At 39.5% G+C, this 15,576-nt stretch overlaps 1 protein-coding gene across 1 annotated transcript in view; it reads right to left on the bottom strand.

Moving 5' to 3' along the window:
* Nucleotides 1-5,395: 5,395 nt before the first annotated feature.
* The window catches only part of TNNI3K (TNNI3 interacting kinase), a 381,325-nt gene continuing 371,144 nt past the window's right edge, over nt 5,396-15,576 (bottom strand). Inside the window, exons 24-25 of the mRNA XM_010591188.2 lie at nt 9,209-9,288; nt 5,396-5,947 (exon numbers count right to left, since the gene is read on the bottom strand). Of these exons, the coding sequence (XP_010589490.1) occupies nt 5,871-5,947; nt 9,209-9,288 (157 nt within the window). The 3' untranslated portion in view covers nt 5,396-5,870. The remainder of the gene's footprint in view (nt 5,948-9,208; nt 9,289-15,576) is intronic.

The following is a 15,576-nucleotide window of genomic DNA, read 5'->3' as shown; positions in this document are numbered from 1 at the left end:
CTGTCCAAGTGACTGATCTCATCCTCCAGCCCATCCAGAAATCTACTGACACCACATGGCCCAAGGTTTCTACCCTAAATCACATTGTTGGTTTTTCTGGTGTGGCCAGACCCCACCATAAATCATATTGTTAAAGTATCCTGGTGACCCAAGGCCCTATCAGGCATGACATTCCAAGGGCTTAGAGAGCCCCTCCCGGAAACCCAGGACAAAGGCCAGACCTCTTTGGGGGCAAAGTTAAATTCTTTAGTATATACAGTCTTTTCATTAGCATCCAGAAAATAAATGATTAGCCGTTGGTGCTTGGTTGATTCCTCTCTCTGTCATATTTTATCAATCATAGCCAATCATGCAGCGTTTATCATGTGCCTGGCACTGTGACAAGTGATTTTTCAAGCATTGCTTCACTTAATTTTCACTGTGAAATAAGAATCTTTATCTCCACTTTACAGATGGAGAATCTGAGGCTCATTAAAAGTAAGTAACTTTTCCAAGGAAAGTCAGACAGTGAGGGAGAGAACCAGACATTCACCCAAGACTGGCTCTGAAGCTCATGACCTTAACTATTATGCCAGTGCTTCTCAGTGTAGTCCAGGGACCAGCAGCGTTAGCATTCTCTGGGAACTTGTGAGAGATGCAAATTCTTGGGCCCCACTCCAGAACTCCTGATTCCGAAACTCTGGGGTGGGGACTCAATTTGTGTTTTAATCAGTGCCCTAGGAATTCTGATGCTCGCTAAAGTTTGAGGACTGCTCTATGACTCTGACTCCAAAGACTTCTTGCCTAATGGAGGATAAGTGGCCCATTAGTTTTTATTCTGATTGCAAAGTATCCTTTATGTTGATTCTTTTTCCTTAGATTAATTTGAGTTTCATGAAAGAAAAAAAAATCCTTTTAAGGAATAATCTGAATTCTTCACTGTGGATTAATTTTTGAAGTAGTGTTAAGCAGACCATGGATTATTATGAGCAAAAAAAAAAAAAAAAAACTGAAGGGCAAACCAATATTCAAATTATTTTTATTGCATTTCATGGTCTTGCTTGAATCTTTCCCTTTTCTGATTAGTTGAGATAAAAGAAGAGATGGAGGTCAGTGAAATTAGTGAGCTTAAAAACCTTCTTTAAAGATGGTAAAGGTGTCTTTCTTCTGCATCTGAGCCCATTGCTTAGAAGACAGACACTTGAGATAATATTCTTTTTATCTCACTAATTAAACATAAAGCTAGGCTGGGGGTGCTTTGGAGATGTGTCCTCATCAGCAGGGTCTGGCATCCATGGCAGTGTTTTAATTCAAGGCACCTAATTTAATTAGCACCCTGCCACTGTGTCTGCTGCTGTGCTGCCTTGGATCTCTGGCCAGAGGAGAAATATGCAACCCCAACTCTTTTATTTCTAGTTAGCCTCATAAAAGGTAGGGTGTCCAAAGAGGGAGAGAAACTTTGCTTCTCCATCATGTTTTGCATATGGCATTAATTGAACTGACAGTCTTGGAACACAGTCTGTGATTGCTGCAGCTGAGCCTTGAGCTCATAACCCGTGAAGGGACTGCAAATGTCAAATGGCTCATCTTTGCCCTTGTGGCTCTTGAAATATGGAAGGGAATTGATCAGGGGTAGCTCTTCAGTCTGCATGCTTGAGTAGCTGCAAGCAACACAAAACTCAGGAGGAATAAGGTATTCAAATCCTACTGGTAATGGGTACACCATCTCTTCTTGCTTTCCTTACCCAGTGTGCTAATGAGGAAAGGAAAATGTGAAACTCCTTGGCTTCCCTAATTGCTGTGCTTTGCCCTCATAACTTTTTCGTTCTTGATTATCAGGGTGAGAGTCTTGCTTCTGTCAATCATTTCTTATTCTTTCTGCCTAGAAAATAACAATGCATGTTGTTTGAGCCTTGAGATTAGTCCAGCCCCTTCTCCTCCATAATTACAACAGAGAAAACAAGCATTATTATTTTTTGTTTGTTTATTTTACTTTGTAATAATGAGTTATAGCAATCAGCTATATCTGCTCTTCTACTCCCTGAAACTTCTCCTGGAGCAATTTCCAAATTGTCCACAGGACTGCAGGAGTTGCAGATTTGTTTGCTTTTACCACAATTCTGAAGTGGTATTTTCCCTCTATTATAGTGGAGGCAATATTGTAGAAGGAACAAATCATAGACACCAGTACAAGACAAACTTGTGCTTGAAACCTGGCTGCATTCTGTATTAGCTTGGATTAGATGCTTTCCCTCTGTGAACATGAATTCCCCATTTGCAAAATTAAGGGGGAAAAAAAAAATCACCTCCTTTCTGGGACTACTAAGAGAATTAAGTAAAATAATACACTTAAAATCATCTAAAATAGCTCCTGCCACATAGTAGGTGCTCAATAAATGTGAGTTTCCTGTCTATTTTTACCTAGCATCTCTCTTGCTTAGGGAATTCTGTCTGGTTCTTACATTTGGCTTATAAGATTTATTTGTCTTCTGAATTTACTTCAGCTATAATTAAGACATCTCTACCAAAGCCCACTGGTTTTTGGCTCAATCTGCTTCACAAGTGTTAAGTTCAGTAGCTTACTATTTGCAAAGACGGAATTTTTAGGAACTTATTTCTACAAAGGAAAAAAAAATATCCATCCTTCTCATGCTTATCTTTTGTTATATAGCTCTTTGGCTGAATGACGTTGTAACAGTAACAATAAACAACATTTACAACAACCTCTACTGTGGTGTGCCAGACACTATACTAGGCACTTTATATTATTTGCAATCCTTACAACAATTCTACATGATAAATTTTATTATTATCATCTTACAGATAATAAACTGGAGTTCAGATAGGTTAACTGACTTGCCCAAGGTTACAAGAATATTGTGGAAGGTCTCAGTGACCCCAAAGTCAACGATTATTGTTCAAGAGAGATAGAAAGATGAAAGGAGGGAAAACAAAACAAAAATGCAGAAAAAGAAAGAGCAAGGAGAGAAAGAGAGAGAGAAATCAAGTCCTTCATTTCAGAAGGATTGTTTAGCGTTAGCCTTTTTTCTTTTATCACGAGCACCCATTTTTCCTCTTTCCCAGGAAAATGTCAGCTTTGGAAATAATTTAACCTAAATAATCACTCTGTTGGAATAACTCTCTCCTGGTGCTGCTGTAATTTGGCTTACAATTGTAGCTAATTGAACATCTTCGAAGGGAGCTCAGTGCTGCACGCAAGTGGAAAAAAAAAAGTTTAATGTGCTAAGCAGGAAAAAACATGATCACAGAAGTTCATTTTTACTAGCAGAAAAAGAAAGCAATTAGTGAGACATTTTTCAGCAAGAAGGTAAAAAGGAAAAAAAAAAAAACCCATGATTTCAAGACAAGCTCTAAGATGATCCCTGGGCCCCACTAAGGGTGCAGTAATGCAAAGGGTTTGTGAGTTACAGGTTGGCATCTGTGAAAAGGTTCCCCTCTCAGTAACCAAGACACATTAGTCTCATTATCTGTAGATACTTGACAAGACAAGAGCCAGAGGGAAGCGGCAACACAAGGAAACACAGTGTGGTGGGAGGAGGTGGCTAATGGGGAGTGGGGGGTGGGCAGGGGAAGAGAGCTTGACAGATCTGTTCTAGAAAATCCCCTTCTAAACATGGGACATTTCAGAAACAAACAATACTCCCTCTGGACATGAGCTCCATTCAGTGGGAACCTGGGAGGACACTTCGTTTATCCCAGTGCAGCCCTGACTATACACTTTCAGCATTACATATACCATGAATCTTTAAGTGAAAACTGTGTCTCCACTTTCTAAGGTATTTCTCTAAATTGAACTCATAAGAGAATTAAGCCCAAAAGTATCCCAGGGTAGGGAGTGGCCCACTCTCTAGAATAGCTGGAGCAAAGGAATCGAGGAAGAGCTATGGAGACAAATACTCTTTAAGCAGCTCCTTTTTCTTTTTCTCCTTTTCTGTCTTTGCCAGAGGGTTATGCCTGAGCCGCCATGAGAAGTTCCTTGGTCCTGCTTATTACAAAGGCTTTTGGGATAATCTGTTTCATAGAGTAGAGGGTCTGTGACTATGGAATAATTGGATAGGGAAATGAAAAGGCTGGAGGCTAACAAAGGATCAATCTAGTTAAAAGTACCAGGGTTTTAATTTTGATAGACCTGCACTGGGCTCTGCACAGCTAATCAGAGGTTGTGGGGATTTGAAACTTTGCAACCATAGGTCACAAGAAAGAGGCTCACCAGGGTTTTAGAGGTGCGGTTGCCTTTCTCCTGATAAAAATTGCCCTCTAGAAACATCATTTCCAATGGGTGGGCTGAAGGGGAGGATAGAAGACCTGCCACAGACATCTAAGGAGCACCAATCAGCAGTTCTACCCAGTTCCACTTGTACGTGAGTCCACAGTGAGTTCACAGGGTGGAGAAAGCAGATATGCCTAATGTCATGCAGCCAGTCAGAGTCAGGGTGGGATCAAACTCTGTGTTCTTTTCTTCACTCTTCAGGCCCCTAGCTCTCCTCTCTGTGTTTAGAGAAGTGATTCTCAGTCAGGGGCAATTTTGTCCCCTGGGAGACATTTTTGATGGTCATGACTAGGGGCGTGCTACTGGTATTTAATAGATAGAGCCCAGTTGTTGCTAGTTGCTGTCGAGTCTATTCCTGCTCATGGCAACCACATGCGTTACAGAGTAGAACTGCTCTGTAGGGTTTTCTTGGCTGTCATCTTTATGGAAGCAGATCACTAGGCCTTTTCTTCCACCGTACCAATGGGTGGGTTCAAATTGCCAAACTTTAGGTTAGCAGTCGAGCACAAAATCTTTGTACCATCTAGGTACCTGGTATGCTGCTAAACATCCTATAGTGGACAGGAAAGCCCCCACAACAAAGAATTATATAGCCCCAAATGTCAATAGTGCTAAGGTGGAGAAACCTTGATTTAGAGAATATCCATTCCGCCTCTGCTAATTTTGTTTCTCTCTTTGTTTTGACCTTTCTGAAGTCAAAAGCAATAATTATCATTGAATTTCCAGTTTTCTGACCGATTTTTCCAGATCTGTTTCTTTCAATGGGTAAAGGATTTTATTTGGTGGACCCATTCCTGCCTTGCTGGTTGGAACAAGCATAAAGGGCTGATTTCTCATTTTATGAAAGCCGCAGAGCTTTACATATCCTCCCCCAGCACAGAGCCAAGCTCTGGTACGAATGGCAGGTTTGCATTAGTGGGCTGGTTTCATAACTGAACCGATAATGTTTACAATATCTTGGTGCTGACAGCAAGTTATCTACATAAGAGCACAGAACACTTGGTCTAACGTGGAAAGGAGTCTAAATAATTAAGTGCCATATTTCCGCAAGTGTCTTGATTTGAAATCATTACTTTTTCTTACCAATATGTCTGCAAGAAGGTGTACCTAGTGGAAATCTTGTTGAAATGAAATACACTTCTGAATCAATTTTGTATGCCACCAAACAATCTTTAATCACAGAGCTGAAAACCAGAGTAATATAATGAGATTTAAAAAATGAATAATATTCTATGAAATCAAACACATGTCTCTCAAACACAAGTCTACACAATCCAGTCTAGGAAAACATAACAATTATTAAGTGATCACCATGGACTTAGGTCCCATAGCCAAGTAACTATGTAAATTTGTTTTTCGTTTACCAAATGGAAATCTATTCTTCAAAAACATTCTGTCTTGGTTCTTTTGCAGTTTATTCATTAGCCACAAGTCTAAAGCCCAATTTGTGGTAGGGAATTAAATAGGACCAGTAAATAAACAGGCCAATTTACAGAGACCTTAGAGGGTAAAATATTATAATTGGAAGCAAACCTGCCATGATTTGAATCGTTGCTGTCAGTTTTGTGGAAAACTCTCCTCAGGTATACACCGTATGCTGTCAGCTACAGTCCTCAAAACTGCCACCTTTCCGGCAAGAATGAAAATGCATCGGGCTCATGGGATCAGACACATAACCTGCATCAGAAAAGAAGTTCAGTTGTTACTTATTGGCCTTTCAGCCCACTGCCCCATCTTTTGTAACCAGCCTTACTCAGTGCAATACACAGCTACCAGGTAGCTCTCCAGGCTCATGTGAACACAGAGTCTGGAAAAGAGTTGCAAGTGAGCAGTTGTCAAACAAAAGCAAATTTTTAAATGAGAACTGAGACAGGAGAAACATAAATGATGGATGTCTATTTTGGATCCAACACTGGCCAGACAACATTTTGGGTTTGGAGTAAGGAATGACACAACTCAGGAAAGCGGTTCACCATTGTGGTTAAAAGCACCATGTCAGGCAAATCTGGGTATAAGCCCTGACTCCACTACTTGCTTGCCCTATGACTTTTTCATCTTACTTAACCTTCATTAGCCTCAATGGCTTCACCCGTACATGGGAGAAATAATAGTACTTACCTTGTAAGGTTGATAATGCACATACGGCAATTAGCATGGTGTCTGACATATAGTGCGTGCTAAAGAAATGACGTGAAAAAAAAAGGTGGAAACAGCAGGAGAGAAAAAGAAAAGGGCTTCTCTCTATAGCAGTTTGCCTCTGTTGGTGTTTCCTCCCTGGGAGCCCAATTTGTAAGTGTGTCAATGCTTAGGTCTAAATACCAATGCACGCCCACTGAAGCAATAGCCCAGGGTGTGTCCAGAGAATGGGCCTAGTGACTCAGAATCAGGCCATTGTCCTAGAGAACACAGGGGCATGTGCAGGTAAGCAGCTGCATTTCACTCTAAAGTAAGGAAGCCATTCATTGCTTCTGTGAAAATGTGTGCATTTGTCAAGAGCTATTGCTGTTCTTGCTTTATTTTGCTGGCTAAGTTTTCAGAATCAACTCAGCCATCTACATTTTCATCAAGGCGTCTTGCAAAATGCAGTTGAATGGGCGTATTTATTTTCATAAGAAAGGTCTCTGTCTAAATCTCTTAGGCAGCACATCAAGTTTCCTGAGAGAAAGCTCCATTGATGCCAGTACCACCACCAACCGCCCTCTCTCACTTGACTCCTGAGAGGCTGCCCCCTCAGGTGTGAGAAAGGTTGTAGTGTTGGGAGGATGAGATGAGGGCAGCAGGATACACATCACTGAATCTTAACTCTGAGTGCAATGAGACAAAATCTACATCCTAGAGAAAAATACTTTCTTTTGTCCGGCCTGAAGCTATGCCTTCATCCCAGGCACAGATAGATGCTTTAATTAGCTCATAACCTGTTTATTACTATAATCAGCCTTCTAATGTACCACATGTGATTTTACTAGCTTGTGAGGCTCCAGTGTTTCTCCCTCCAAGACTGCAATGGAAATCCAACTCTGAACATATGTCCCACCAGTGTGGGCGGGCTCCTCTTTGGGGGTGGGTAGCAAAATCAGCAGGGCATGGATGCTGGCATAGTGATGCCATTATTGCCACAGTAAGGCCAGATGTGTTGGACTTAAGAGGGACCCAACGGAAATTTGACCACAGGCTTTAGGAAAAGACTAAATCATGTCTGGTGTTTTGTCACTTTAGGGTGAAAGATCTCAAGCAGAGAGAAAAACACCTATGGGAGGGAACAAAAAACAAAAACAGTTCATAAAGCTGCTGTTATGATTGGTTTATGAAATGGAGGGCAATTAACAGGTTCTTTCTTGTATGATACTACAGTAACTAACGCATTGCTATCGAGTCAATGCTGACTCATAGCAACCCTACAGGAGAGAGTAGAACTACCCCACAGGGTTTCCAAGGAGCGCCTGGTGGATTCGAACTACTGACCTTTTGCTTAGCAGCCATAGCACTTAACCACTACGCCACCAGGGTTTCACGTTAACTAGTGGGAATTAAGTACATTTTCTTTGCCTACAGGTGTTCTCACTCCAAAGAAAGCCTTGCCCCATCCAAGCACTCTAATGTTCTCTTCTGCCCCTGCTACAGATAAGGATAGGCAAACCCAACTTTTGTATAATTGCAGCACTTTTGTCTCATTTCTCTACCTTGCGAATTCTGCTCAAAATCCTATTCCTTTAAGAAACAAATCTTTAAGTTAAAGAAATGCTTCATCTTGAAACTCCACCATGAAAAGAAAGACTTCTGGTCAAAGCACACATTTCAAAGGGTGCCCTATATTTTATGGTTGTGAAGTCACATCTGTAAAGATTTGAGAAAACGATATTACATCTATAAAAAAATGCAATGATGTGACACTTGGAGCACATTTTCCCCTCAAAAGGATCTGCTACTGCACTGGCCAATTATGCTGTAAAGCTGCTGATAAAAAGTACTCGACTGCATTCTAGACACGTATTAGGGAGTCAGGGGCGCACAGTTTTCCTTCTTTAACGTTCTTACGCAGTTTCTGTCTGCATCTATCCAGAAAAATTTTTTTTTCCCTGTTTCCTTAAGAGCTGTCTAATGCCTTAGGTAATGATACTACGCAGACTAAGTGCATTGGTGAGGATTCCAAAGCACCTTATACTGTCGCGAAGGCCAACAGCCTCCAGGGTCCATTGACATCTGTGTCTGAGAACCAGAAACACATCATCCATTTTTTTCTTCCCCAAACCCAATTCTTGTAATAAACCTGATATCTTTAACTGACATACATTTTCCAGTCTGCCATATAGTCAAACAAAGTCGCCATAAATAAATGGGTCCATTGTGCTAACATTCAAACTATATATTGAGCCTCTTAGGGTTAGAGGTTGGAAAAATGATATAATGAGCACCACATGTTAACATGGCAGATAAGAGAGATTTCTTATTCCCTGACTTCCAGAGACTGCATAGAACTTTGTTAATTATTTCAAAGAGCTGTATTCTTTCTGAAGCAATATTGTACAAAATGGCTCCACCAGGCCTCTCCTTGCCTCCTTTCCAGCTTTTTGAGGGAATGATTGGGTTTACATTTTATCCTGGGGTGCTTGGCTATACTATAACTGTGGAAACCCACACCTGTAATGCAGTGTTTAGGGGCAGTAAACTCAACAAGGTGGTGGCAACATGTTTGAAATATCATGAGATGCAGGAGATTATTTTCATAAAAACAGTTGTACGTGTGTACACACAGTTACAAAAACTCACAGACACGTACATTAAGTTCAAAGATAAATGAAGAGTAGTAATATAAGACTTACAAGACCAAAATTTGTATCTTTATAACTTTTAAAGCATTTATCACTTCTCGATATTACAAAATATATCGTTTTCCCCTTCATTATAAAATAGATAAATCTGAAGAATCTATATACTTACCATATTTGTCAATAGGTGAGAACTGAAGACTTCTTTTCATCTCCTCCAAAGTCAGGCCTTGAGAGAAACGTTGTCCAGAACTGGAAAATTCATGAGATACCAATTTCATACTGTGGTGGTTTGTAAAAACATTTTTGTAGAACAGAATTTATTCACTTAGCTTAGATGCCAGAGAAATGGCAAAGTGATGCAAAGTTTTATTTATCTTACAAGTGATAGTTGGAGAAGAGTTCAGAATTATTTGGAGTAAGTCAGACCTAGGTAGGAGCTCTTCCAGCTAGACTGCTCTGTAACCTTCGGCATGTTAACCTTTCTGAGTCTTAGTTTATTTATCTGTAAAATGGGAAAAGTATATAGGTACTCTCCAGTTTGTTTTGATGACCAAATAAAAAGGAATGTTGAGTCCAAATCTGAGTTAATGTGCTTGTAACAATTTTTTTTTTTTGGCAATCTTTGCTTAAAAGGCATTAAGAACAAGAACACTATTATTGTAGTAATAATCAATATAAATAAAACACATCTCAGGTGGTAAGTTATAATCCTACTAATAATTACAATACTGATATTATAATAATTATAAGAGGTTGTGATAATAATAATATTTATCATATGCTTCCTATGTGTTAAGTATTTACGTGTAATTATCATATTTAATCCTTCTCATTATCTTATCACTATTCACTACTCTATCATTTCCCTCCTTTTATAAATAAGAAAACTGAGGATAGAACAATTAAACAACTTGTCACACAGGTGGCAAATGGCTCATCTAGGATTCAAACCCAAATCTTTTAGATTCCAAAGTCGGACTTATCCTCTATTCAAATATTAATTTCTCCCTGATTTCTGTCTTTCATTGATTCCTTTCTTCTCCAAACTCATCCTACCCTTTTATCATATTAGTTAAGGGGATCACTTCCTTTTTAGCTCGATTCCAAACCCAAAGCTATCAACTCCCTCACCCTAATATCTAATCACATCTATCAATTAATTATACATCTGTAGCTTACCTTATATCCATCCTTTTGTTGTTACTGTTGTTGTTAAGTGACATCAAGTTGGTTCTGACTCATAGCAACCCTATCTATGTACACAGAAGGAAACACTGCCTGATTCTGCACTATTCTCACAATCGTTGCTATGTTTAAGCCCATTTTTGTACCCATTATGTCAATCCATCTCACTGACAGTCTTTCTCTTTTTCCTTGACCTTCTACCTTACCAAGTATGATGTCTTTCTCCAGGGACTAGGCCTTCCTGTCCAAAGTACACGAGATGAAGTTTTGCCATCCTTGCTTCCAAGGATCACTCTGGCTGTACTTCTTCCAAGACAGACTTGTTCATTCTTCTGGCAGTCCATGGTATGTTAAATATTCTTCGCCAACACCATAATTCAAAGGCACCAATTCTTCTTCAGTCTTCTGTATTCATTGTCCAGCTTTCACATGAATATGAGGTGATTGAAAACACCATGGCTTGGGTCAGGCGCACCTTAGTCCTTAAAGTGACATCTTTGCTTTTTAACTCTTTCAAGAAATCTTTTGCAGCAGATTTGTCCAATTCAATGCATCATTTGATTTCTTGACTGCTGCTTCCATGGGCATTGATTGTGGATCCAAGTAAAGTAAAATCCTGCACAACTCCAATCTTTTCTCCATTTATCATGATGCTGCTTATTGGTCAAGTTGTGAGGATTTTTTGTTTTCTTTGCATTGAGGTGTAATGTATACTGAAGGCTGTGGTCTTTGATCTTCATCAGTAAGTGCTTCAAGTCCTCTTCATTTTGAGCAAAGTTATTATTTGCATATCGTAGGTTGTTAATTAGTCTACCTCCAATCCAGATGCCCCATGCTTCTACATATAGTCCAGCTTCTCAGATTATTTGCTCAGCGTACAGACTAAGTATGGTGAAAAGATACAACGTTGATGCACACCTTTCCTGACTTTAAATCATGCAGTGTCCCCATTCTGTTTGAACAACTGCCTCTTGGTCTAAGTACAAGTTCCTCATGAGCACAATTAAGTGTTCTGGAATTCCCATTCTTTCCGATGTTATCCATAATTTGTTATGAGCTACACAGTCAAATGCCTTTGCATAGTCAATAAAACACAGGTAAATATCTTTCTGGTATTCTCTGCTTTCGGCCATGATCCATCTGACATCAGCAATGATATCCCTTGTTCTACATGGTCTTCTGAATCTGGTTTGAATTTTTGGCAGTTCCCTGTCAATATTTTTCTGCAACTGGTTTTGAATGATCTTCAGCAAAATTTTGCTTGCGTGTGATATTAATGATATTGTTCAGTAATATATGCATTCTGTTGGATCACCTTTCTTTGGAATGGGTACAAATATAGGTCTCTTCCAGTCAGTTGCTCAGGTAGTTGTCTTCCAAATTTCTTGGCATAGACATAGACAAGTGAGCACCTCCTGGGCTGTATCCATTTGTTGAAACATCTCAATTGGTAATCTGTCAAATTCTGGTGCCTTGTTTTTCACCAACACCTTTAGTGCAGCTTGGGATTCTCCCTTCAATACCATCCATTCTTGATCATATTTTATCTCCGGAAATGGCTGAATGTCCACCAGTTCATTTTGGTACAGTAACTGTGTGTATCCATTTCCTCTTCTTTTGATACTTCCTGTGTCTCTCAATATTTTGTCCACAGAATCCTTCAAAATTGCAACTCGAGGCTTGAAATTTTTCTTCAGTTCTTTCAGCTTGAAAAATGCCAAGCGTGTTCTTTCTTCCTTTTGGTTATCTAATTCTAGGTCTTTGTACATTTCATTATAATACTTTATTTTGTCTTGAGACACACTTTGAAATCTTCTGTTCGGTTCTTTTATTTCATCATTTCTTCCATTTGTTTTAGCTACTCTACATTCAAAAGCAAGTTTCAGAGTCTCTAGTGACATCCATTTTGGTCTTTTCTTTCGTCTTTTTAATGACCTTTTGCTTTCTTCATGTATGATGACCTTGATGTCATCCCACAACTTGTCCAGTCTTCAGTCTTTAGTGTTCAATACATCAAATTTATTCATGAAATGGTCCCCAAATTCAGGTGAGATATACTCAATGTCATACTTTGGCTATTTTGGACTTGTTTTAATTTTCTTTAGCTTCGACTTGAACTTCATATGAGGAATTCATGGTCTGTTCCACAGTCGGCCCCTGGCCTTGTTCTGGTTGATGATATTGAGCTTCTCCATGGTCATTTTCCACAGTTGTAGTTGATTTGATTCCTGTGTATTCCATCAGATGAAGTCCACGTGTACAGTTGTTGGAAAAAGGTATTTGCAATGAAGAAGTCATTGGTCTTGCAAAATTTTGTCATATGAATCTCTAGCATCATTTCTATCACCAAAGCCATATTTTCCAACTATTGATTCTTCTTTGTTTCCAACTTTTGCATTACAATCACCAGTAATTATCAATGCATCTTGATCGCACGTTTGATCAATTTCAGACTGTGGAATCTGGTAAAAATCTTCATTTTCCTCTTCTTTGGCATTAATGGTTGGTGCATAAATTTGAATAATAATTGTATTAACTGATCTTCCTTGTAGGCAAATATGGATATTATTCTATCTGACAATGTTGTACTTCATGAATAGATCTTTAAATGTTCTTTTTGATGATAAAAGCAATGCCATTCCTCTTCCAATCGTCATTCCCAGCATAGTGGACCACATGATTGTCTGATTCAAAATGGCCAATACCCGTCTATTTTAGTTCAACTAATGCCTAGGACATAGATCTTTATGCATTCCATTTCATTTTGGATGACGTCCAATTTTCCTAGATTCATACTTTGTACATTCCATGCTCCAGTTATTAATGGACTTTGCAGTTGTTTCTTCTCATTTTGAGTAGTGCCACATAAGCAAATGAAGGTAACGGAAGCTTTATTCCATCCCTGTTATTAAAGTCGACTCTACTTTGAGGAAGTAGCTCTTCCCCAGTCATATTTGAGTGTCTTTCAATCTGAGGGATTCGTTTTCCAGCATTATATCAGACAATGTTCCCCTGCTCTTCATAAGATTTTCATTGGCTGATTTTTTCAGAAGTAGATGGCCTGGTCTTTCTTTCTAGCCTGTCTTAGTCTGGAAGCTCCGCTGAAACCAGTTCACCATGGGTAACCCTGCTGATATTTGAAATACTGGTGGCATAGTTTCCAGCATCAAAACAACATGCAAGCCACCCCAGAATGACAAACTGGCAGATGTGTGGTTGATCCTTTTTTTAGCATCTTGTCTTTAACATCCTCAAAGCAGCTACCTTAATTACCCTCAGAATGTGACCTCGCTATGTCCATAGCAGAACTCCTAATTCTTCCTGCTTCCTATCCAGTTCTCTCCTCAGTCACTGGCCCCATATCCATTCAGTTACTTAAGTCAGCATCCTTGGACTCATCTTTGGCTCCTTTCTTTCACATCTTTTACCCGTCTCATGTCCTTTTAGCTCTGCCTCCAATATATAACCCCAATCCTTTTATGGAAACCCTAGTGGCATAGCAGTTAAGAGCTACATCTGCTAACCAAAAGGTCAGCCGTTTGAATCCACCAGGCACTCCTTGGAAACTCTGTGGGGCAGTTCTACTCTGTCCTATAGGGTCACTAGGAGTTGGAATCGACTCTACTGCAAAGAGTTTTTTTTTTTTTTTAATCCCTGTATCTCTCTCCTCCTCCAAGGTTACCACCTGAGCCTAGACACTTACTCTCTTTCTTGGCAGGACCTCTGCAATTTGCCTATTAATTGGTATCCCTGCTTTCATTCCTTTCCCCATATTAATTCACCCTCCTCCACATACTATCCAGAGTAATCTTTTCAAACATAAGCCAGGTCGAGGCATCCCCCTACTTAAAACCCTCCAGTGGCTTTCCAATTCATCTGAATAAAATACAAATGCTTTACCCTTACTTACAAGGTCCTCCAAGCCCTGACCCTGCCTTCCTTTCTAACCCCAACTGTACACCTTTGCCCAAGCACTTCTTTTGGCATTCTTTTAGCCCATTGAGCCTGCCAAGTTCTTTCCCAATTCCAAGCCTTTGCATTTTTTGACTCTGCCTGGAATGCTCTTCTTAACTAACCCAAATCCTGCTTTGCTGACCCTTTGCCCTGCCTTTATCCATGACCAGCTTCTCTGTTATTCAGGCCTCAGCTCAAATATCACCTCCTCAGAGAGGTTGTCTCTGACCACCATTTTAAAACGTCCTTTCCTCTGCCCAAAGTCACTCTCTATCACATCATCCTATTTCTTTCATTCACAGTGCTTATCACTATGTAGAATTATGCTGCGATTTATCTGTTTACTTATACACTGTCCATATTCTGTCCACATAATTAGTGCAGAGACCTTCTGTCTTTTGTTCCCTGCTGTATGCTCAATACTTAGAATAGTCCCTGGCACATAGGAGAAACTCATTGAATTAATACATTCCTAAATGCTGCCCTTCCCTGTAGATACTCCAATCCTCACTCTACAAGGCTTCCAAGTTGTCTTCCTGTAACAGAATCTCACCATGGTACTTCCCTGCTTCCCACTGCAATTCCTTAGGCTGATGTTCCAAGCCATGTGTATCTTGTACTCTACAACTCCTTATTATCCTCTTTTCTCCTCAAGTTCAAGCCACTACTACCAGACTTTAGATTTTCCAAACATGCTTAAATTGCCCCTACTCCGTGGTTGTAGTCAAGCTGCTCCCAATTCTGCCTGTTGACTTCTCATATATTCCTGATAAGAAGCAGTGTGGTGTTATGGTAAGAAGCAGCAGGACTCCTTGAATTTGAATCCTGACTTCATCACTTACTAGCCCTATGATTTTGGCAAGGTATTTATTTAGCTGCTCTATACCTCAATTCTTACAACAATAAAATGGGAATCATAAGGAGACTTAATTTATAAAGTTAATCTTGAGTTAATACATTTAAAGCACTTTGAACAGTGTCTTCAGAGTGCTTTATTGAGTAAGCACTCCATAAAGGTTACCTATTTTTATTATGCTGCAAATCTCAACTCAAAATAGCATCTTCTTCAAAGCTCTCTTAAAAAGTCTTAGTCAGAACTAGCTTCCTCTTTTTCCATGGCCCTCTACTACTTTGTACTCTTACCACAGTTAATCTGTATTTGTATGCTAGTGAACCCCACTGAACAGCGAGATCCTGGAGGTGAGGGATCCTATCTTAAATCTTTGGAATCTCCACAGGGATTAGCCAGTATTTTATAAATAGTTAAAATAATAAAACTGTGTTAATTCAAATAAGATTAAGTCATCACAAAACGCAGATTTAGAGAAGTCATGTTTTTCTGAAAGCCAACAGTAGTTCTTGCGGATTGATTCACTTAGCTGCCTTAAAAATGACTTC

The sequence above is a fragment of the Loxodonta africana genome, chromosome 3 (assembly GCF_030014295.1).
Source record: "Loxodonta africana isolate mLoxAfr1 chromosome 3, mLoxAfr1.hap2, whole genome shotgun sequence".
NCBI lineage: Eukaryota > Metazoa > Chordata > Mammalia > Proboscidea > Elephantidae > Loxodonta > Loxodonta africana.
This window is presented reverse-complemented; position numbering and strand designations above follow the sequence as displayed.